At 44.7% G+C, this 14,888-nt stretch overlaps 1 protein-coding gene across 1 annotated transcript in view; it reads right to left on the minus strand.

Moving 5' to 3' along the window:
* Nucleotides 1–407: 407 nt before the first annotated feature.
* roraa (RAR-related orphan receptor A, paralog a) overlaps nucleotides 408–14,888 on the minus strand; it is a 169,497-nt gene continuing 155,016 nt past the window's right edge. The window contains exons 3-11 of the mRNA XM_070830197.1: nucleotides 9,943–10,028; nucleotides 8,307–8,448; nucleotides 5,891–6,286; nucleotides 5,139–5,260; nucleotides 4,901–5,033; nucleotides 3,821–3,928; nucleotides 2,698–2,808; nucleotides 2,382–2,494; nucleotides 408–1,967 (exon numbers count right to left, since the gene is read on the minus strand). Of these exons, the coding sequence (XP_070686298.1) occupies nucleotides 1,803–1,967; nucleotides 2,382–2,494; nucleotides 2,698–2,808; nucleotides 3,821–3,928; nucleotides 4,901–5,033; nucleotides 5,139–5,260; nucleotides 5,891–6,286; nucleotides 8,307–8,448; nucleotides 9,943–10,028 (1,376 nt within the window). The 3' untranslated portion in view covers nucleotides 408–1,802. The remainder of the gene's footprint in view (nucleotides 1,968–2,381; nucleotides 2,495–2,697; nucleotides 2,809–3,820; nucleotides 3,929–4,900; nucleotides 5,034–5,138; nucleotides 5,261–5,890; nucleotides 6,287–8,306; nucleotides 8,449–9,942; nucleotides 10,029–14,888) is intronic.

The raw sequence follows: 14,888 nt of genomic DNA on the forward strand, positions 1-14,888 counted from the left end.
CGGAGGCTCAAAAATGTGCTTTTAGGTTAGACCTCGTATCTTCGTGATTAGGCAGTTGAATTGCTTGCTGTGTCTTTACCTTCCACTAGGTGGAACAATTGGATTACTGTCTATGTGTGATCTGTCCAGTGCAACCTCAAGGCGATTCAGCATTGATTTGTAAGACCTGGCTGCGATAATGTGTGATATATATTTTATCTTGTGCCCTTCTTTACTTAATATGTGAGGTTTTTCACAGTTAAATTAGTACCAAATATTTAGATAGTATTAATTATAGATAATAATTAATAATAGAAAAGAATATGAAAGTCGGTGTATTGCAAATGTTTCTTGTATTTTAAAAAGGCTTAAACAAATGCTGTTCAATCCAGGTCTGTACATAACAAAGACCAAGAAAGCCACGGGACTGTAACATCTCTACATGGCTTGTTGGCTGTTGCTGTACTTGTGCATACTCGCTAAAAGGAGTATCAGAGCTACATTTTGACAGGTCTCATGCAGGCGGTTGTTGAGGTAACAGGTGATAGAGCTTCTCTAACCTGCCATCTCATCCAGTGCCTCTTTGTTCACCAACCAGCAGCCACGCCAGCAATCCTACCAGACAGCCCTTGCACTTCCAGACCAGTATCATCTGCAGCTCCCAGGACTAACCTCTGTGACCATGGTTCAACTTGTATTTCTTGTGCACATGCAACACATCACTAGGTAAATATACAAGTCTTAAATTAAAGAAAGGTGTAAATAAAAGTGCCTTATCAATTCAACAATTAAGAATGGTCTAACTACTAATATCATACATGTTATTTAAAATAGATTCTATAAACATTACTTTTTTCTGTATAGTAAGTACTTATGACCATATACCCTGTAGTACATTATAAAACAGGTGGAATGGACCCTTTTCATTGTGTTGGTGCCCTGTGCTTCTCCAGGGCACCTGTCCAGAGAAGGATTAATAGCAGATGGCCTTACATGATTTCACTATGCAACAATGGTGGATGGAGTCTTTGACAGCTAAAATCATTGCGTTTTCAGTAGAATTACCAGAATTCTATGTTTATTTTTTTTTTTTAAACGATTGTCCATAGAGAGGTGCCGATTGCATCACCATGCCGACAGACCCTCCCTCAAAGTCGCTGTGAGTTTTCATTCCAAGAACTGCGTCCAAAAGATACAACTGAACACAACAGAAGAACGGCTGAACTTGACCAAAATGTGCGCATTTATCAGCTATTTCTATCAGTTTGGGGATATAGTGTATGAGAGAGATAAGGATGAAACTATTTGAAGTTTTGAATATGAAAATACCAATATTTTTTTTACGAAGCGTTATCTGAAAAATAATACTGATGTGGATTTATCATCCAGTTGAAGTTGTTTTCAGCTATCTTAATTCCAAAAGTGACTCACACATTGTGCTCGAGAGTCAGGTGCACGGATAGATTATAATCATGGTGATGCAATTAATAGTGGTGATAATGAATGGATGAAATGAGGTGAAACATGAGTTCCATGTTAGAAATGCGCAAAAGAGGGTCAAGTTCAACCAGACAGAAATTATTTGTCCCTATCTCCTCTTCATGTCCCATGGGGTGTCGGGTCCCACAAGTCTTCCAAAGAGAACTAAATTCAATAAAGTAAACCTTGAAAATCAACTCCCTAAGCCCTCCCCTCCAATGTAAAAGAAGAAGTTGAACAGCGTGCCATCTGTCCGCTCTGGTTTGTGCAGGGCACCAATAAAGTGTCTCAGATTCCTCCTCCACATTCCCCTACGGTGGGCACACTGGCACCTGGCAGGGCTGCTACCCGTCAACGGGCATGGACTGCTCAAAGTCTGATCCGAACAGCTCCTTGTATAAGGGGGGGAAGTGGGCACGCACAATGTCTGGGTATATTGCTTTGAAAGCTGTAAGCTTCTCTGTATGCCTACTGCACAGCGCTCGCAGTGTCGACACTTTGCATATCAACTGTGGAGAGAGAGGAGACAGGCTGTTTAGATTCACAGGGAGGCAAGGACATGGAGCAATGGTAGTGAAAAACATTCTTCCCTACAGTGTATTCCCTCTCACACAGGGCCAAACAGACTTGTAAATATTGAGACAAGCGCTGAGGCACGAGGAAAGCTTGACACTTCATATTATGGGGCTGGTACAATTGATAAATTGCCACTTCTCTACCGATAAAAAGGCATTTCATGTAACATTATGAATGCTTCCCCTAAAATCTGTGCTAGTTTAATCTAATACACTAAAAATGGTTGATGGCCTGTGGATAAAGATCCTAAACAGTGAGAGATTACACAGCTACAAGGGTTAGAGCATGCTTAGCAGACAGCCACTTTAAGGGATAATGAATGGAGTGTGTACTGCATCGCACTGTACCTTTGTAAGTATACCATCCTCTCTGTGGTTCTTCTGCAGAACGTGCTGGAGGGCCAGTTGGATTTTCTGCTGGAGTTTCTCCACCTTCACCTTCTCTTGAAGCCAGGACCGGTCTGAAAGGTAAATTAACATAACTTTTCGTTATAGTACACGGGCCCCTTAACATTCAGCTTAGCCCATACGAAAAGTAATGATGCAGTGCCATTAGTACAACGCATTAATTGATAGAGAAACAGGAGGGCAACAGAGTTCCTTGTTGTAGTGAATGTGTGTCTACCTCTTTTTTTTTTTTCTTTGCACTGTGAGTGACACCTACCAGCAGACATCAACACAAAGGCGGAGAACAGGGCGATCTCATCCTCAGACAGGTGCATAGAACACAAGTTTTTCCCAAACTCGAAGACGGAGCTGATCAAGTCGTCACAGCCTGCCACAGCAAAGGACACAGAGAGAGGGCTTAGGATGAGGAAGACCAAAGAACAACATTCACTCTTGATCTTTATTGGGAGAGAGGCGCACAGGGAGGGGAGAGGAAGGGGAAGGAATGGAAAAGAGCGGCATGCTGACAGCACATGGGAGCGTCTTAAGCAGAACAGGCAATGCTTTTACCGAGTTTTGCCTCCCAGACGAGCCACTTTTGGCAGTTGGGTGGTGTTATGCAAGCCAAAATGAGGTCACTATTGAGGCTTTTAGTTAAATCAATTATCGGGGATAGAGAGAGACAGGCGGATGCCATCGCAGCTCGGGAAGCCCATCACTCTGCCTCCCCCGCTGCGGACCCCTCTGTACTGAACGCACAGGACACTGGGACTCGCAAAGCTGGGACAGATACACATGCTCACTCATATGCACACACTAACAGTAGGAGTTGTAAGAAATGGCAAACTTGCACCAAGAAACAGAATTCAGTATTTTTACTGCCACTGTGGGACGCATTAACATTTTTTTTTTTTTTTTTTTGTCAGAAAGCAATTGGAAATGCGAGAAAATCCGTGGTGGAGAGTCTCACTAATGTCATGGCAGTCAAACACAAATGCTATTTGCTTTCGCCTGAGATGTTTTATGTCAGGCTATCAGTGATGATTTTGATAGCGCTCTCCCTAAAGACACTCCGTCTGGCTTTATTTATTCCACAGTAACAGGAGCCATATGCAGCAGAGCCTCACTAACATCTCTGTTCTACCATAAATAACCGTTGCAGAGACGGCAATGCCAGGTGAGGCCGGGATGAGTGCTTAGTCTTTGCTTCCAAGCCTTTAGCATTGTCTAGAACAGAACAGCAGACTCTAATTTTGGCTATTACACCAAGGAAAGGAGTGAGACACTGTAAGAAACACACACAGCATACAAATACACACATGCAAACTCATTCAGGCACGCACATGCACACACCCACACCCACACCCACACACACACACACACACACCCATTCCACTTACCTAATGACTTGAACACATCAGGTCCGGCATACTTTCCATCAAAATAGACTGTGTTGTTTTGCGAGTCAAAGGCACGGCACATTCTGACAAACACAACTTCCAAAGAGCCTGTGGAGACAGACAGGAACAAGATGCTGAATCTGAGCTTTGTTTCTTTTTTCCCTAACAGTTACACATCAGTCAGGGATGCAAAACACATGATTGTGCTTTGTGCTATTCTTCTACAACATGAACAACACAACCACTTTGAAATAAAGAAGCCTGCCGTCAGAGGGAAAAAAAACACCTCTGCAGACGATAATATCATAGACAGAAGGCTATTCTTCCATAATGACATGCCAGATAAAAATTGAGCTTCATTCAGTAGTGACAGTGCTTATTCATTCAACCTTTATTTAGCAAGATAGGTAGGGATTTTTTTTTTCCATCCTGCAATTTGTACCACTCTGTGGGAGTGGATAAGAGGATCAAGAAAATGTAACAGAAGCCATTACTGCCTCTAAGGGAGATGCTACTGTTTTAAAATGTCATGTCTGACAAGGGATCTCGGTCTTTATTTCATTATTCATATTGGCTGTGCTAATGTAAATAATACTCAGGGAAAGACCTGTGAGGTGTTTGTTTGCTGCATGTGCGGTGTGTTTGTATCTGTGTGAGCGTTTGTATTTGTGCATAAATATAGGTGACAGTGTGCACAGAGCCATAGCTGCATTCAATATTCTGTGAGTACGTCTTCATGAGAGCAGTTTGAATAAGTAGACATCATCAGCGTCTGGGAAAAGAGAGGGGAATGGCAGCCGTCATGATAGGTATTATCTGAGCTCAGGAACACATTGCTTATCTAATGCTGTGACCATCCCTGCTATGTATGTAATGAACAGAGCAAAATAGAGAGCGACAGAGACAGAGAGAGGAAACAGGCAGGGTGGGGTCTTCTCTCTGTGACACTGTGTCTGTGCGTGTGAAGAAGAGAGCTTTGTGCAGTCAGGTCAGCTACGCCCTTGTGACAATGCCAGAGGGGGGTGGTAGGGGTGGTGGGTGAGTTTGACGGCAGCAGGCCATGTTGACAGGCTGTCATACCTGCTTTCAGCAGCACTATCTGATCATTCTGACACAGCTCCATGAAGCCGTCGATGCGCTTGGCGAACTCCACCACATACTGAATGGCCTCTGTTATTTTGATAGCACACAGCTGCCACATGACTTCCCGGGGCTAAGAACAGATAGGACAGAGAATTGGTTATCTGCTTTAAAACAATGGATTTGATTACTGTAACTGCCGTGGAGGCCAGCACCGGCCCGGTTGTGGACGAGTTACCTTGTTCTGGTAGCTCTCCACCTCCTCCTGCAGGAAGGCCTGCCAGGTCATCTGCTGCAGCTCCTCCCTCAGGTACTGACATGTCTCCATGTGTGACTTGGAGATGTTCTGGGCCAGATGCTCTGCAAACATAACCACCGTCACAAACCCAGAGGATCACAGTTAAGATCTGAATGTAACACACAAGGCTATGTGAAAGTGAAGACCTCACTGATGAAAAATGCCACAGGAAAAGACGATTTATTTATTGAGCTTTCAAGAAGGAGGAGTGGCATATACGCGTGGGCTTTTTTGACTGGGAAAAGGCTTGTTGACATTTCCTTTTACTGCCTGCAGGAAGCTCATAACTTAAGGTTGAGGCAAAGCCAATCTAGTTATGACACAAATGCATGGAGAGGAGGAGGGGTGCCACTTTACTCACTGAAACAAAGGTCACATTTTCTCTGAGAGAAATATTGAGTATAAGAATTTAAATGGTTTTGAAAACACATCTGTTAAAAGGAGTTCCTAGGCACAGGGGAGCCTAAAAAAATGATTTCCCCAGACGCCTGCCCTGCTGGATCCTGATTGGCCCTAATTAATGGAAACTAATTACAAAAAAGAGGCTCTTTTAATGAGTGTTGGAGATGAGTCTCCAACCTCCTGCTATTTTAAGCAACCTTTGTGTCGTTTGCCCCACGGTTGAGTTGTTCTCCCCCCTCCTCCATTTTGCTGTCTCTCTTGTCTCCCCCTGTCTCTCTCCTGCTCCTTACCTAGTTCAGCCATGGACACGGTGGGGGAAGTTTCTCCGTTGGTGAAGGAGCAGTAAGGGAAGAAGCCAGAGCCAGGGGCAAAGTCGCAGATGGGCTCCGGCTTGATGCCGTTGATGTCCAGGCCTGACTGGTCAGGAGATGGCTGGATGTCCAGGTAGAAGCTGCTGACCGCCGAGTCTGGTTTGCTGCCATCAGGGGTGTGACCATCCATGTAGCCACTGAGGTCGTCATGGAGCTCTGTGAGGCCATTGGCTGAGAGGCCATAGCTAGGTGTGAGCGGCTCCGCCTCTCCAGGCTGTTGTTGGTGGTCACGCTGCTGCTGCTGCAGCCGGTGCTTCTGGACCTCAGCATAAAGGCTGTCTCGCTGCTTCTTCGACATGCGGCCAAACTTCACCGCTGTGATTAGTAGAACAAAACATGTGTGAAACTCCAGTGAAATATCACAAACAATCAAATTCAACTAAACTGGGGTGTTTATTATAGAGCCTTCTCTGCATCAAACAAAATTAACAGAAATATGTGATAATAACTCGTAATCAAGTCATGTCTCTGTGTTATAGAAATGATACATCCTTTTAAAGGCGATTGCCATTTTACTGACTCATTTTGTTAATTTGGATAACCAACACAAAGATTTCAATAATTCAAATGCAATTTTTAAGATTCTATCATAGCACCCAGTTTTGTCTTGAAGATACTGAGTCTCATGTCTAGAAAATGCCTGAAACAGTGGAACTGCTCTGAGAACAAATCAAATTATCACAGTATTGACTAGATTCTTACTCCTTTGAAGAAAAACTAAATCCTGGGGGAAAATGATTGAATTAGATTTTTTTGGGCACATTAATTCCTTTCTTGCTATAAATTGTGTACCATATTCAGATCATTTGTTCAATTTAAATTTGTGCCGTTCCTCTGACAGAGAACCATACCACTAATAATCTGTGTAAGTGATATGTTACTAGACCCAAATGCTGCACCACACTCCACTATGCAGTACAGTACTAAGGAGCGATATACTCTTTTAAGAGATGAGAAAAAAAAAAGAAGCTAATTTCCATATTTCAGGGGGGAGCAGTAATGACTGAAATTATCACAAACATGAACAGCTTCATCAGTAGAGAGGCAGAAGTAGGAAGTGACTAACAGCCTACCAGCCTCCCAAACATAAGACAGGCTAAGTTGCTGCCTTCCGTTTCAAGGTTTCCAGACTAAACAGTGGCGCTGAGAATGAGACTCCTTGGCCAGAGTTCTGGGGGCCTGGCAGTATGTCAACCGGTCACAGTGTGTGTGTATATGTGTGTGTGTGTGTGTGTGTGTTTGTCTACGCACAGTGGAAAGCGAGTGGAGCAACACAGAGGAGAGTGCGGGCAGATGGGCTCTGGTGTGTTGAGTGAAGGCAAGAGTCACCTTCGTCTGTCCTGAGTGTGTGTGTGTGTGTGTGTGTGTGCGTGCGTGTATGTCTATGTGGGAATGTGTGTGGCACAGCAAAAGCACTCCTAAGTGCTTATGTACTTCTGGATTCATTTACATTCATGTATAAGTCTACATGTGTATAACTGAATTTAAGCAAAGCAGTGTGCATAAAGATGTGCCAGCCTCTGTCCAAGCACAGTCAGGTTGCTCTGTTCTGTCATAGTCTCCTCAGCTCAGCCCAGTCTGGGCCAGCCCAGTCTGGACCAGTCTGGCACAGCAGGAGCCCTCCAGCACATATCCCCACCTGTGTGCTCTCATTACTGCATCTCAGCTGCAGCAACACTAATGACAACCTCTAACAACCTCCTATTTCATCAAACCTAGTTTCTATCACAGCAACAAATTAGTCCCACAGACAAAGCACTCACCTGCTACTGGCAGACAATGAACACAGAGTGACGTCTTAGCATGTGTTCATGTCACGTTTTTCTTGGGATATGTCTATTGTGTCTCTTGGAGAATAATGGCAGCCATTATCTGTGAGTGCTTTCGTTGCCTCTCCACCAAGATTCAATACAGTACTCACAATAATACAGGGCCAGTCAACAATCATAATGATGAGCAGAAAGTAACACACAGCTAGCACAATGTTAATGGCTACTAAGAGGCAGCTATGAGTTGAGCTGTTGGAACAGTGTTGTGTTTTTTTTTTTTTTTGACTTTTTTTTTAGACCTCAGGCTCATAATTTTTGCTGATTATCTCAGATTTTTATGCAGGAGACAAAAAATGACAACTGATATTTTGAAGAAACTCTTTCCTTTCTGGCCCACCTTCACGGGGAGTTCAGAGTCCACAACAGCATCGCTGAAGCACTGGTCCAAAAGCACTTCAGCGGAGCAGATTCTTGCCCACACAGGGGCTTGAACCTGGACTCTTCACCTCTCCCTATTCACCATGCCACCCTGCTGTATGCACCCACCTCTTCCATCAAGCACTTACCATCTCGTGACATGCCTACTGCCAGGCACTTCTGCAGTCGGCAGTGCTGGCAGCGGTTGCGGCTGGTGCGGTCGATCAGGCAGTTCTTCTGACGGGGGCAGGAGTAGGCTGCATTGCTCTGCTGACTCCTCCTGAAGAAGCCCTGCACAGCAGAGAAGCATGAGGACACCTCGGGTTACTGAAAAATATTGTGGGACTGATGGATCTATTCATGTCTTCATAGCGTTTTAGTGCTGACATAATTCATTACTGATTAATAGTCATTCATTGTGTTCCCAGTGCTGATATTTTCAGTTTACTTCTGCCAAACAGTTTAGATAATATCACTACTGTGCTGGTGGTATTTTCCTGGCTCTTACACTGTAATAGCTGGCATTCAAAGAGTGCTATATTTCACCACTGTGTACTGCAGGAGGGTGGTGTGTTTGGGTAGGACTGATAACAGTGGATGGTATTTTCCTTCAGTGGGGTTATTAGTGTTGATTAACGCAGCACTGGCATGTGCAGTGCAAAAGGATTGTGAATGCACACCGACTGGATTCCTCATCCTTTGACTTAATGAATTGATTCCAGCACATCATTAACATGCCCCACTCTACTGCTCCATACACATATGTCTTAATTAGCTGCTCATTGGCTGTTTAATTACAAGAAAACAGCTGACAGCTGCCAAGTTGCTTTATAATGGAAGCCATTATGGAAACAGGCTATAACTGCCAGTGACAAGCAGCACTCTTTAATAATGCTATGATTTATGGTCCAAACTTTTGTACTCACACATATCATTAAAGGCCTCTCTGCTTTGGACTAATTAGCAATCATTAAAGATAGATTTCAGCAGTTTATTTTTTAGTGTTTTGTTCCTTCCAGCTCCTGTGTGAGGGAGAGGAGCACTGAATAACTGAAGGCAACCTCTCTCTCTCTCTCTTTCTCTCCTTCATTGTGACACACACACACACACACACACACACACACACACACACACACACACACACACACACACACACACACACACACACACACACACACACACACACACACACACACACACAGAGCAAACAGCAAAGGTGCAGGCTGGCTGAGGAATGCTAATGATGTGCTTGGTGACAAGCACAGGGACAAGAATACACTTAAAGCACAAAATTCCCCTCACTGTGAATGGCTGGTACATTTGAAACAGTACAAAAGGCAGCTTCAATGGAAGCAACACTGTAGCAAACAGCCAACAATCTGCTATAATTCAAAGCACTCTCCTTTTGATCATTTTATTTCAAGAAGAGCAGGCTGCAGCAGAAGCAAAAAAACTGTGAAAAGACATGTCCCTGGGAGGGAAAGGCAAGTGCAAGGCAGAGGAATGACTTTGTCCTACTAATTGTGGTTTTCTGTGATGTCCTCTGTGGGTCTTGACCACTTTAATGATCATGTTCTGTATGTTTACACTTCGCAGTCCCTCTCCAAATCATTGTAAAACTTCAGCAACATTTTCAAACGTTTTTCCTAGCAAGCAACTTTCTTTACTTCTTCAATTTCCCCTGTCTTCCCTTTTTCAGCTCTCCTGTCTCTCAGACACGCGCGCACACACACTCGCACACACTACTTCCCATGACACAAACAGGTTCAGTCTCTCGATGCTTACCTTACAGCCTTCACATGTTATCACGCCGTAATGGATGCCTGATGATTTGTCTCCACAGATCTTGCAGGGAATTATTTCGATTTGAGCTGCAGAGAAGAAAAGGAAATGAAAGAAATAAAAAAAAAAAAATCAACATTTTGCTGTCACAAGTCACTGTACAACACCCTCACCATGGATCCATGTTGGTACATGAAAGAGCACTGTGCTTCTAAAAACATCTCATCTGGTGGCTTTTGAATCCTCCACTTCCACAGAGCATTAGCTGAATATTTACAGTGTTTTGTGTGTGTGTGCGCCTGTGAGTGCGTCTATGTGTGTGTGTGTGTGTGTGGGGGGGGGGGGGGGGGGGGAGGGAGGCCATTTTAAGTCCTCATAAGCAGCTAATGTAAACATGGTATTAATTTGCATCCTAAACAAAAAAAAACTATCCTAAAAACCTAGCTAACCACAAATCTAAATTCACCACGTTAGTACTAATACTAGCCCTGTACGATGACAAAGACTCATTTAGCCACATGAGGAAACATATTCACTGTTGGAAAACTTGACTTCATGAAGCCTCTTAAACTTCAAAAACTGTAAAAACCTCAGGAATAAATCCACTGCGGCCACAAAGAATCATAACATGCCCACTGTGCTGGATGGAGCGGTGGCAGTGGCTGTGTTCAGTGGGGGTTTGGCTGTAGTGTTGTGTTGTTGACAGGCCTGTGATTCACCCGCCATAGAGGACAAAAGCACAGAGAGGACAGGCCTCATCCATCGTTGGCCTTCTCTTCAGGAGCAGACCACAGGGCAACACAACAGAACAGACAGAACACACAGACATCAGAGACACAGAACTCCCAGCTCGTCCCACTGCTCTCAGCTTTATCACTGCAGCCACTGATGCTACATCCCTCTCCACCTCCACCTCCCCCTCTGTCTTACCCCTTCTCTCTCTCTCGCTTTCCCTCCAGAGATCTCTATCTCACAGCCCTCCTCCACATCTCCAGCATCTCAGTCCCACCATCCCAACAGTGCACTGCAGCGCCAGACGAACTCCACTATCTGATCTAAATCGAGGAAAGATCACCGCGGGATATTTTCTCACGATGTAATGGTTTTCTCCAACCAGCCATGCAGCCAACCAATCAGAGCACATGGAGCTATTGCAACACAAGTCTATACCAATTAGGGGAGGAATATTATGATTTTGCCTTAATAAGATGCAATAAAAATTATAATAATTAAAAATGTGGTGGTACACTCACTATGTCAGAGTGTTACATCAGCCTCTCCCCTCTAGCCAGGCCTAACTGTCTACTATAGAGTCTCATGTCTCTTCTCAAGAGTAGAAGCTTCAAATATCCCCCGTACACCTTAACAACCAACCTCTTTAAACTAGTTTGATCACATCAAAAGTACTTTTGCTAGGGTTCAATCCAGAGATCCCTGCCCATTTTAATCATCTGCCTAGGAGCTTGTAATGTGTCATGTGGATAATGTCCTTGTCCCTGAGGCATGCCCGGGAGAGGCCCTTAACACAGAGCCTCTAATCCACTAACCCCGGAGCCACACTCTATTCATTCAGGAATCTGTGTCTGTTCTCCTCGCGCTGCTGGAGTCAACAAGACCGGCCATGTTTACATGGAATTAGCCTACATTTTAGTAAAATGAACAAAAGGGAGTGGTAGAACATGCACAATTAATTCTTCTCCAGACAACACCTCCTGCGATTTGTGATTCTCACACACAATAGAGGGCACTGCACCTCGTCGGCCCGGATTAGAGTGAAATCCAGGCAGGAGGCGGGCTTTGACAACCTAACTGAGAGGGTTAATTTATAATTAATCTTTTCCTTACTGTGCACAGTTGCTTGTTATTTCAGTTAGGTCTATCTCTGTATGAGTGCACTCTATTGTTTGTTTTTGTGTTCTCCCTGCATGAGCATTAGCAGTGCAGTGTGTTTCGACTCCTTTAGCATTTTCAGCCTCATTACTTACATAATTTGTTCTGACATGCACTCACAACAACTGAAGCGTGCTGTAATTATGACTAGCTATGGTTATGGTGAACTAAAGGTTGTAGTGACAGGCCCCAGCCATTGGGTGGCAGTGCAGGGCTGTGGCTATGGTTGTCTTGCCAAGTTAAGCCAAGCTTCCACCCACCCCATCCAGCCCACAGGCTTTTGGCTCTGAGCTCCAGCCTCTGATAGCTCCAGGCTTAGGCTGCTGCTAGTTTCCCCACCCCCACAGCATAGCTGTGAGATGCCTTCATCTCTCCTGAAGAAGCGGAGCTGGCTGGGCGCTCGCTCAGGCCTGACAGAGGCTGTGCCACATCAGGTGAAAGCAGTGGGAGTAGAGACGCGGGGGTGCCAGGCCGGGCAGGGCATACACATACACGAGCACAAAACCCTATCTGCAGCAGGAAGGCCCTGAGTGCACACAGCCTCACCAGCTAACACCCTCTCACTCCACCGCTGCACAAGCCCCTAGATGCTCAGTGCACTCAACAGTAAAAAGGGTTTGTCTCTGGACCGGCTGAGGCAGGCTCTGTAGTTTCTTTTATGAGAAAAGACCTCAGTCTGAACATATAGTTATTTCCACACTGGGATAAGCTGCTTTCAAAAAGATGTGGAGAGGGGGGTCAAGGAGAATAAATACAGAGCAATGACACAATGGAGATCAAATACACCATGAAGTCACCTACATCATCAGCTTAAGTCAATATTTGTATACTCGTGGGACTGTGCAAGTTGTCCTCTTGAGTGACTGGACATGGGGCCCCTAAGCTACACTTCAGACACTGAGGATGATTTAAACTGAATTCACACAGGGGAGTCAGTCAAACAAAAAGGCCTGCGCTTATAAGCACTCCCAATCTGGCAGTCAATATCTATTGACATGAGCTGCGGTGTTAACTGCCTCTTGGTGTGAAACAGGCAGCTGCTGGCTTGCTTGAGCTTGACCAGCCCAGTGCCACTGATCCCATCCACCGTGCCTGCCTGCCTGCTTGCCTGCCTGCCTGCCTGCCTGCCTGCCTGCCTGCCTGCCTGCGTCCCTGCCTCCCTGCCTCCCTGCCTGCCCGCTTCCCTGCCAGCCAGCCCTGCCTGCTCTGTTTACGACATCAAAGCCAGGCACAGTTAGACGGGCAGCCATGCTAAAGCCCATCCCGGCAGCCTGCCGCTCCTCACAGCACTGTGAGATGGCCTCTGCATGCAGGCCACTTCAAAGTCACCTGCTGAGACGCCAAGATTATGTGTGAATCACACTGCAGCACAATCACACCACGTGCATAACCATAAGGGCTAGACAGCGGCTCAAGACTGATTTCCTGTATGCAGCATTGCAGCCTGGCGTGGGTGTCTTGGACAATGGGCATGGCAGAGAGGAGACAGTCAACCCGAATGTTAAAGCTTGTTCTTTGTCTGTCGGTGGTTGAGCAGTTCAAGGACACTGATTCACCACACTAGCAGGCCCTTTGAGGGGATGACGTGTCATTCAGAGCACATGTACAATAGGGCAGCGAGGCCTCTGCATGTTCACCCAGTGCCCTTCACTGTCTTCTCCCCAGCCTGAGATCAACCCACCGCTAAAACCACACTATCAAAGACCGGAAAACTGACAGTCAAATGTAAACGACCAGAACAATTTGCCAAATGCACACTAACAGCTTACAGGGTCCCTGTCATAGTTTATTTTATTATAGGCACTGAATAGACAGTGTCAGACAGAAGACTTCCTATCCACCGCGAATGCAGTATTGCTTCATTGAAAGAAATAAAGAATAACTCACAACACAATAAAATTGTGAAGCTGAGAAATACATAGGAAACATTTCATTTAGTAAACAAATATTTACAAATACTGAAATACTCAGTACCTGCTATTTGCACAGTAGGCTATATTCTTGTCAGATTTTATTTAGTCCCCAGTAATTATTCTTGAAATGTTTTCATACATCTTCTTATTTATACTGTCCAAATGTTCAATATAGCATTCAGGTACCGTACACAAAATAAAATGAGAACTGAAAATCCTACAGGCTTGTGCAAAAGTGGAAAATCGTTTGTCAAAATCTCCTGGCTGTTCCCACTGAACCCTTGGACTACTGACATAACGTTGAAGGATTAAGATTATCCCTTACATTACAGACCCATGCCCAGGCCACCATCATAATGCTGAGAGCTTAACCCATTACTCGATTGGACCATTAAATCATTTTCTCATGGCCTGATGATTCATGATAGATTTGCACAATAAATAAGGTCTGAAATCATGGTTTCAATACTGTTCTGTGTATGCAGATATTTTTTTTGTCATTGGCTCATTTACAATGCACATCCTTCTGAAAGAAAGCATGTGAGGTAGTTGGAGGAAAAACACATTTGATTCTCTCTGGATGGTTCCGTATGAGTGAGCGTGTATATGTGTGTGTGTGTGTGTGTTTCGGTGGTGTTGTGTTGACAGCTGTCAATGACAGAGTGACGCAACCCAGTGGGCTCATGTCAGAGATTATGTAAGGAACTGGACAGGGCACAGCATTATGAACAGATTAACAATTCCTCTCCCATCAGAAAAACTGTGTTAATACATTCTCCTTTTATAATATTTTACAACAAAACCAAACAAAAGCTTAGAAGGATCACACGCCTGCTCTCATGACTGTTAAACAGAAGCAGATTTTCTTAAAATTAACAGAGCTTTTACACATGTCCGACACGCAAACACCAGGGGCACTGAACTGGCTGACAAACGGGCTCTAAGCAATGTTCCTCCACCATTATGTGCAGCTATTCATTTTGCCACATGAACTTCCCATTTGGCGATGGAGATCAGCTGTCGGTTGATAAACAGAGTCTTCTCTAAACAGATACCCATGACAGTCAGATCTAGCTGTAGAGAGACGACAGCCTAACAAGAGCTGGAATCAGAATTCTGCCTCTTTTCATCTGCCAGGGCTCTGCT

Source organism: Pempheris klunzingeri, chromosome 5, assembly GCF_042242105.1.
Source record: "Pempheris klunzingeri isolate RE-2024b chromosome 5, fPemKlu1.hap1, whole genome shotgun sequence".
NCBI lineage: Eukaryota > Metazoa > Chordata > Actinopteri > Acropomatiformes > Pempheridae > Pempheris > Pempheris klunzingeri.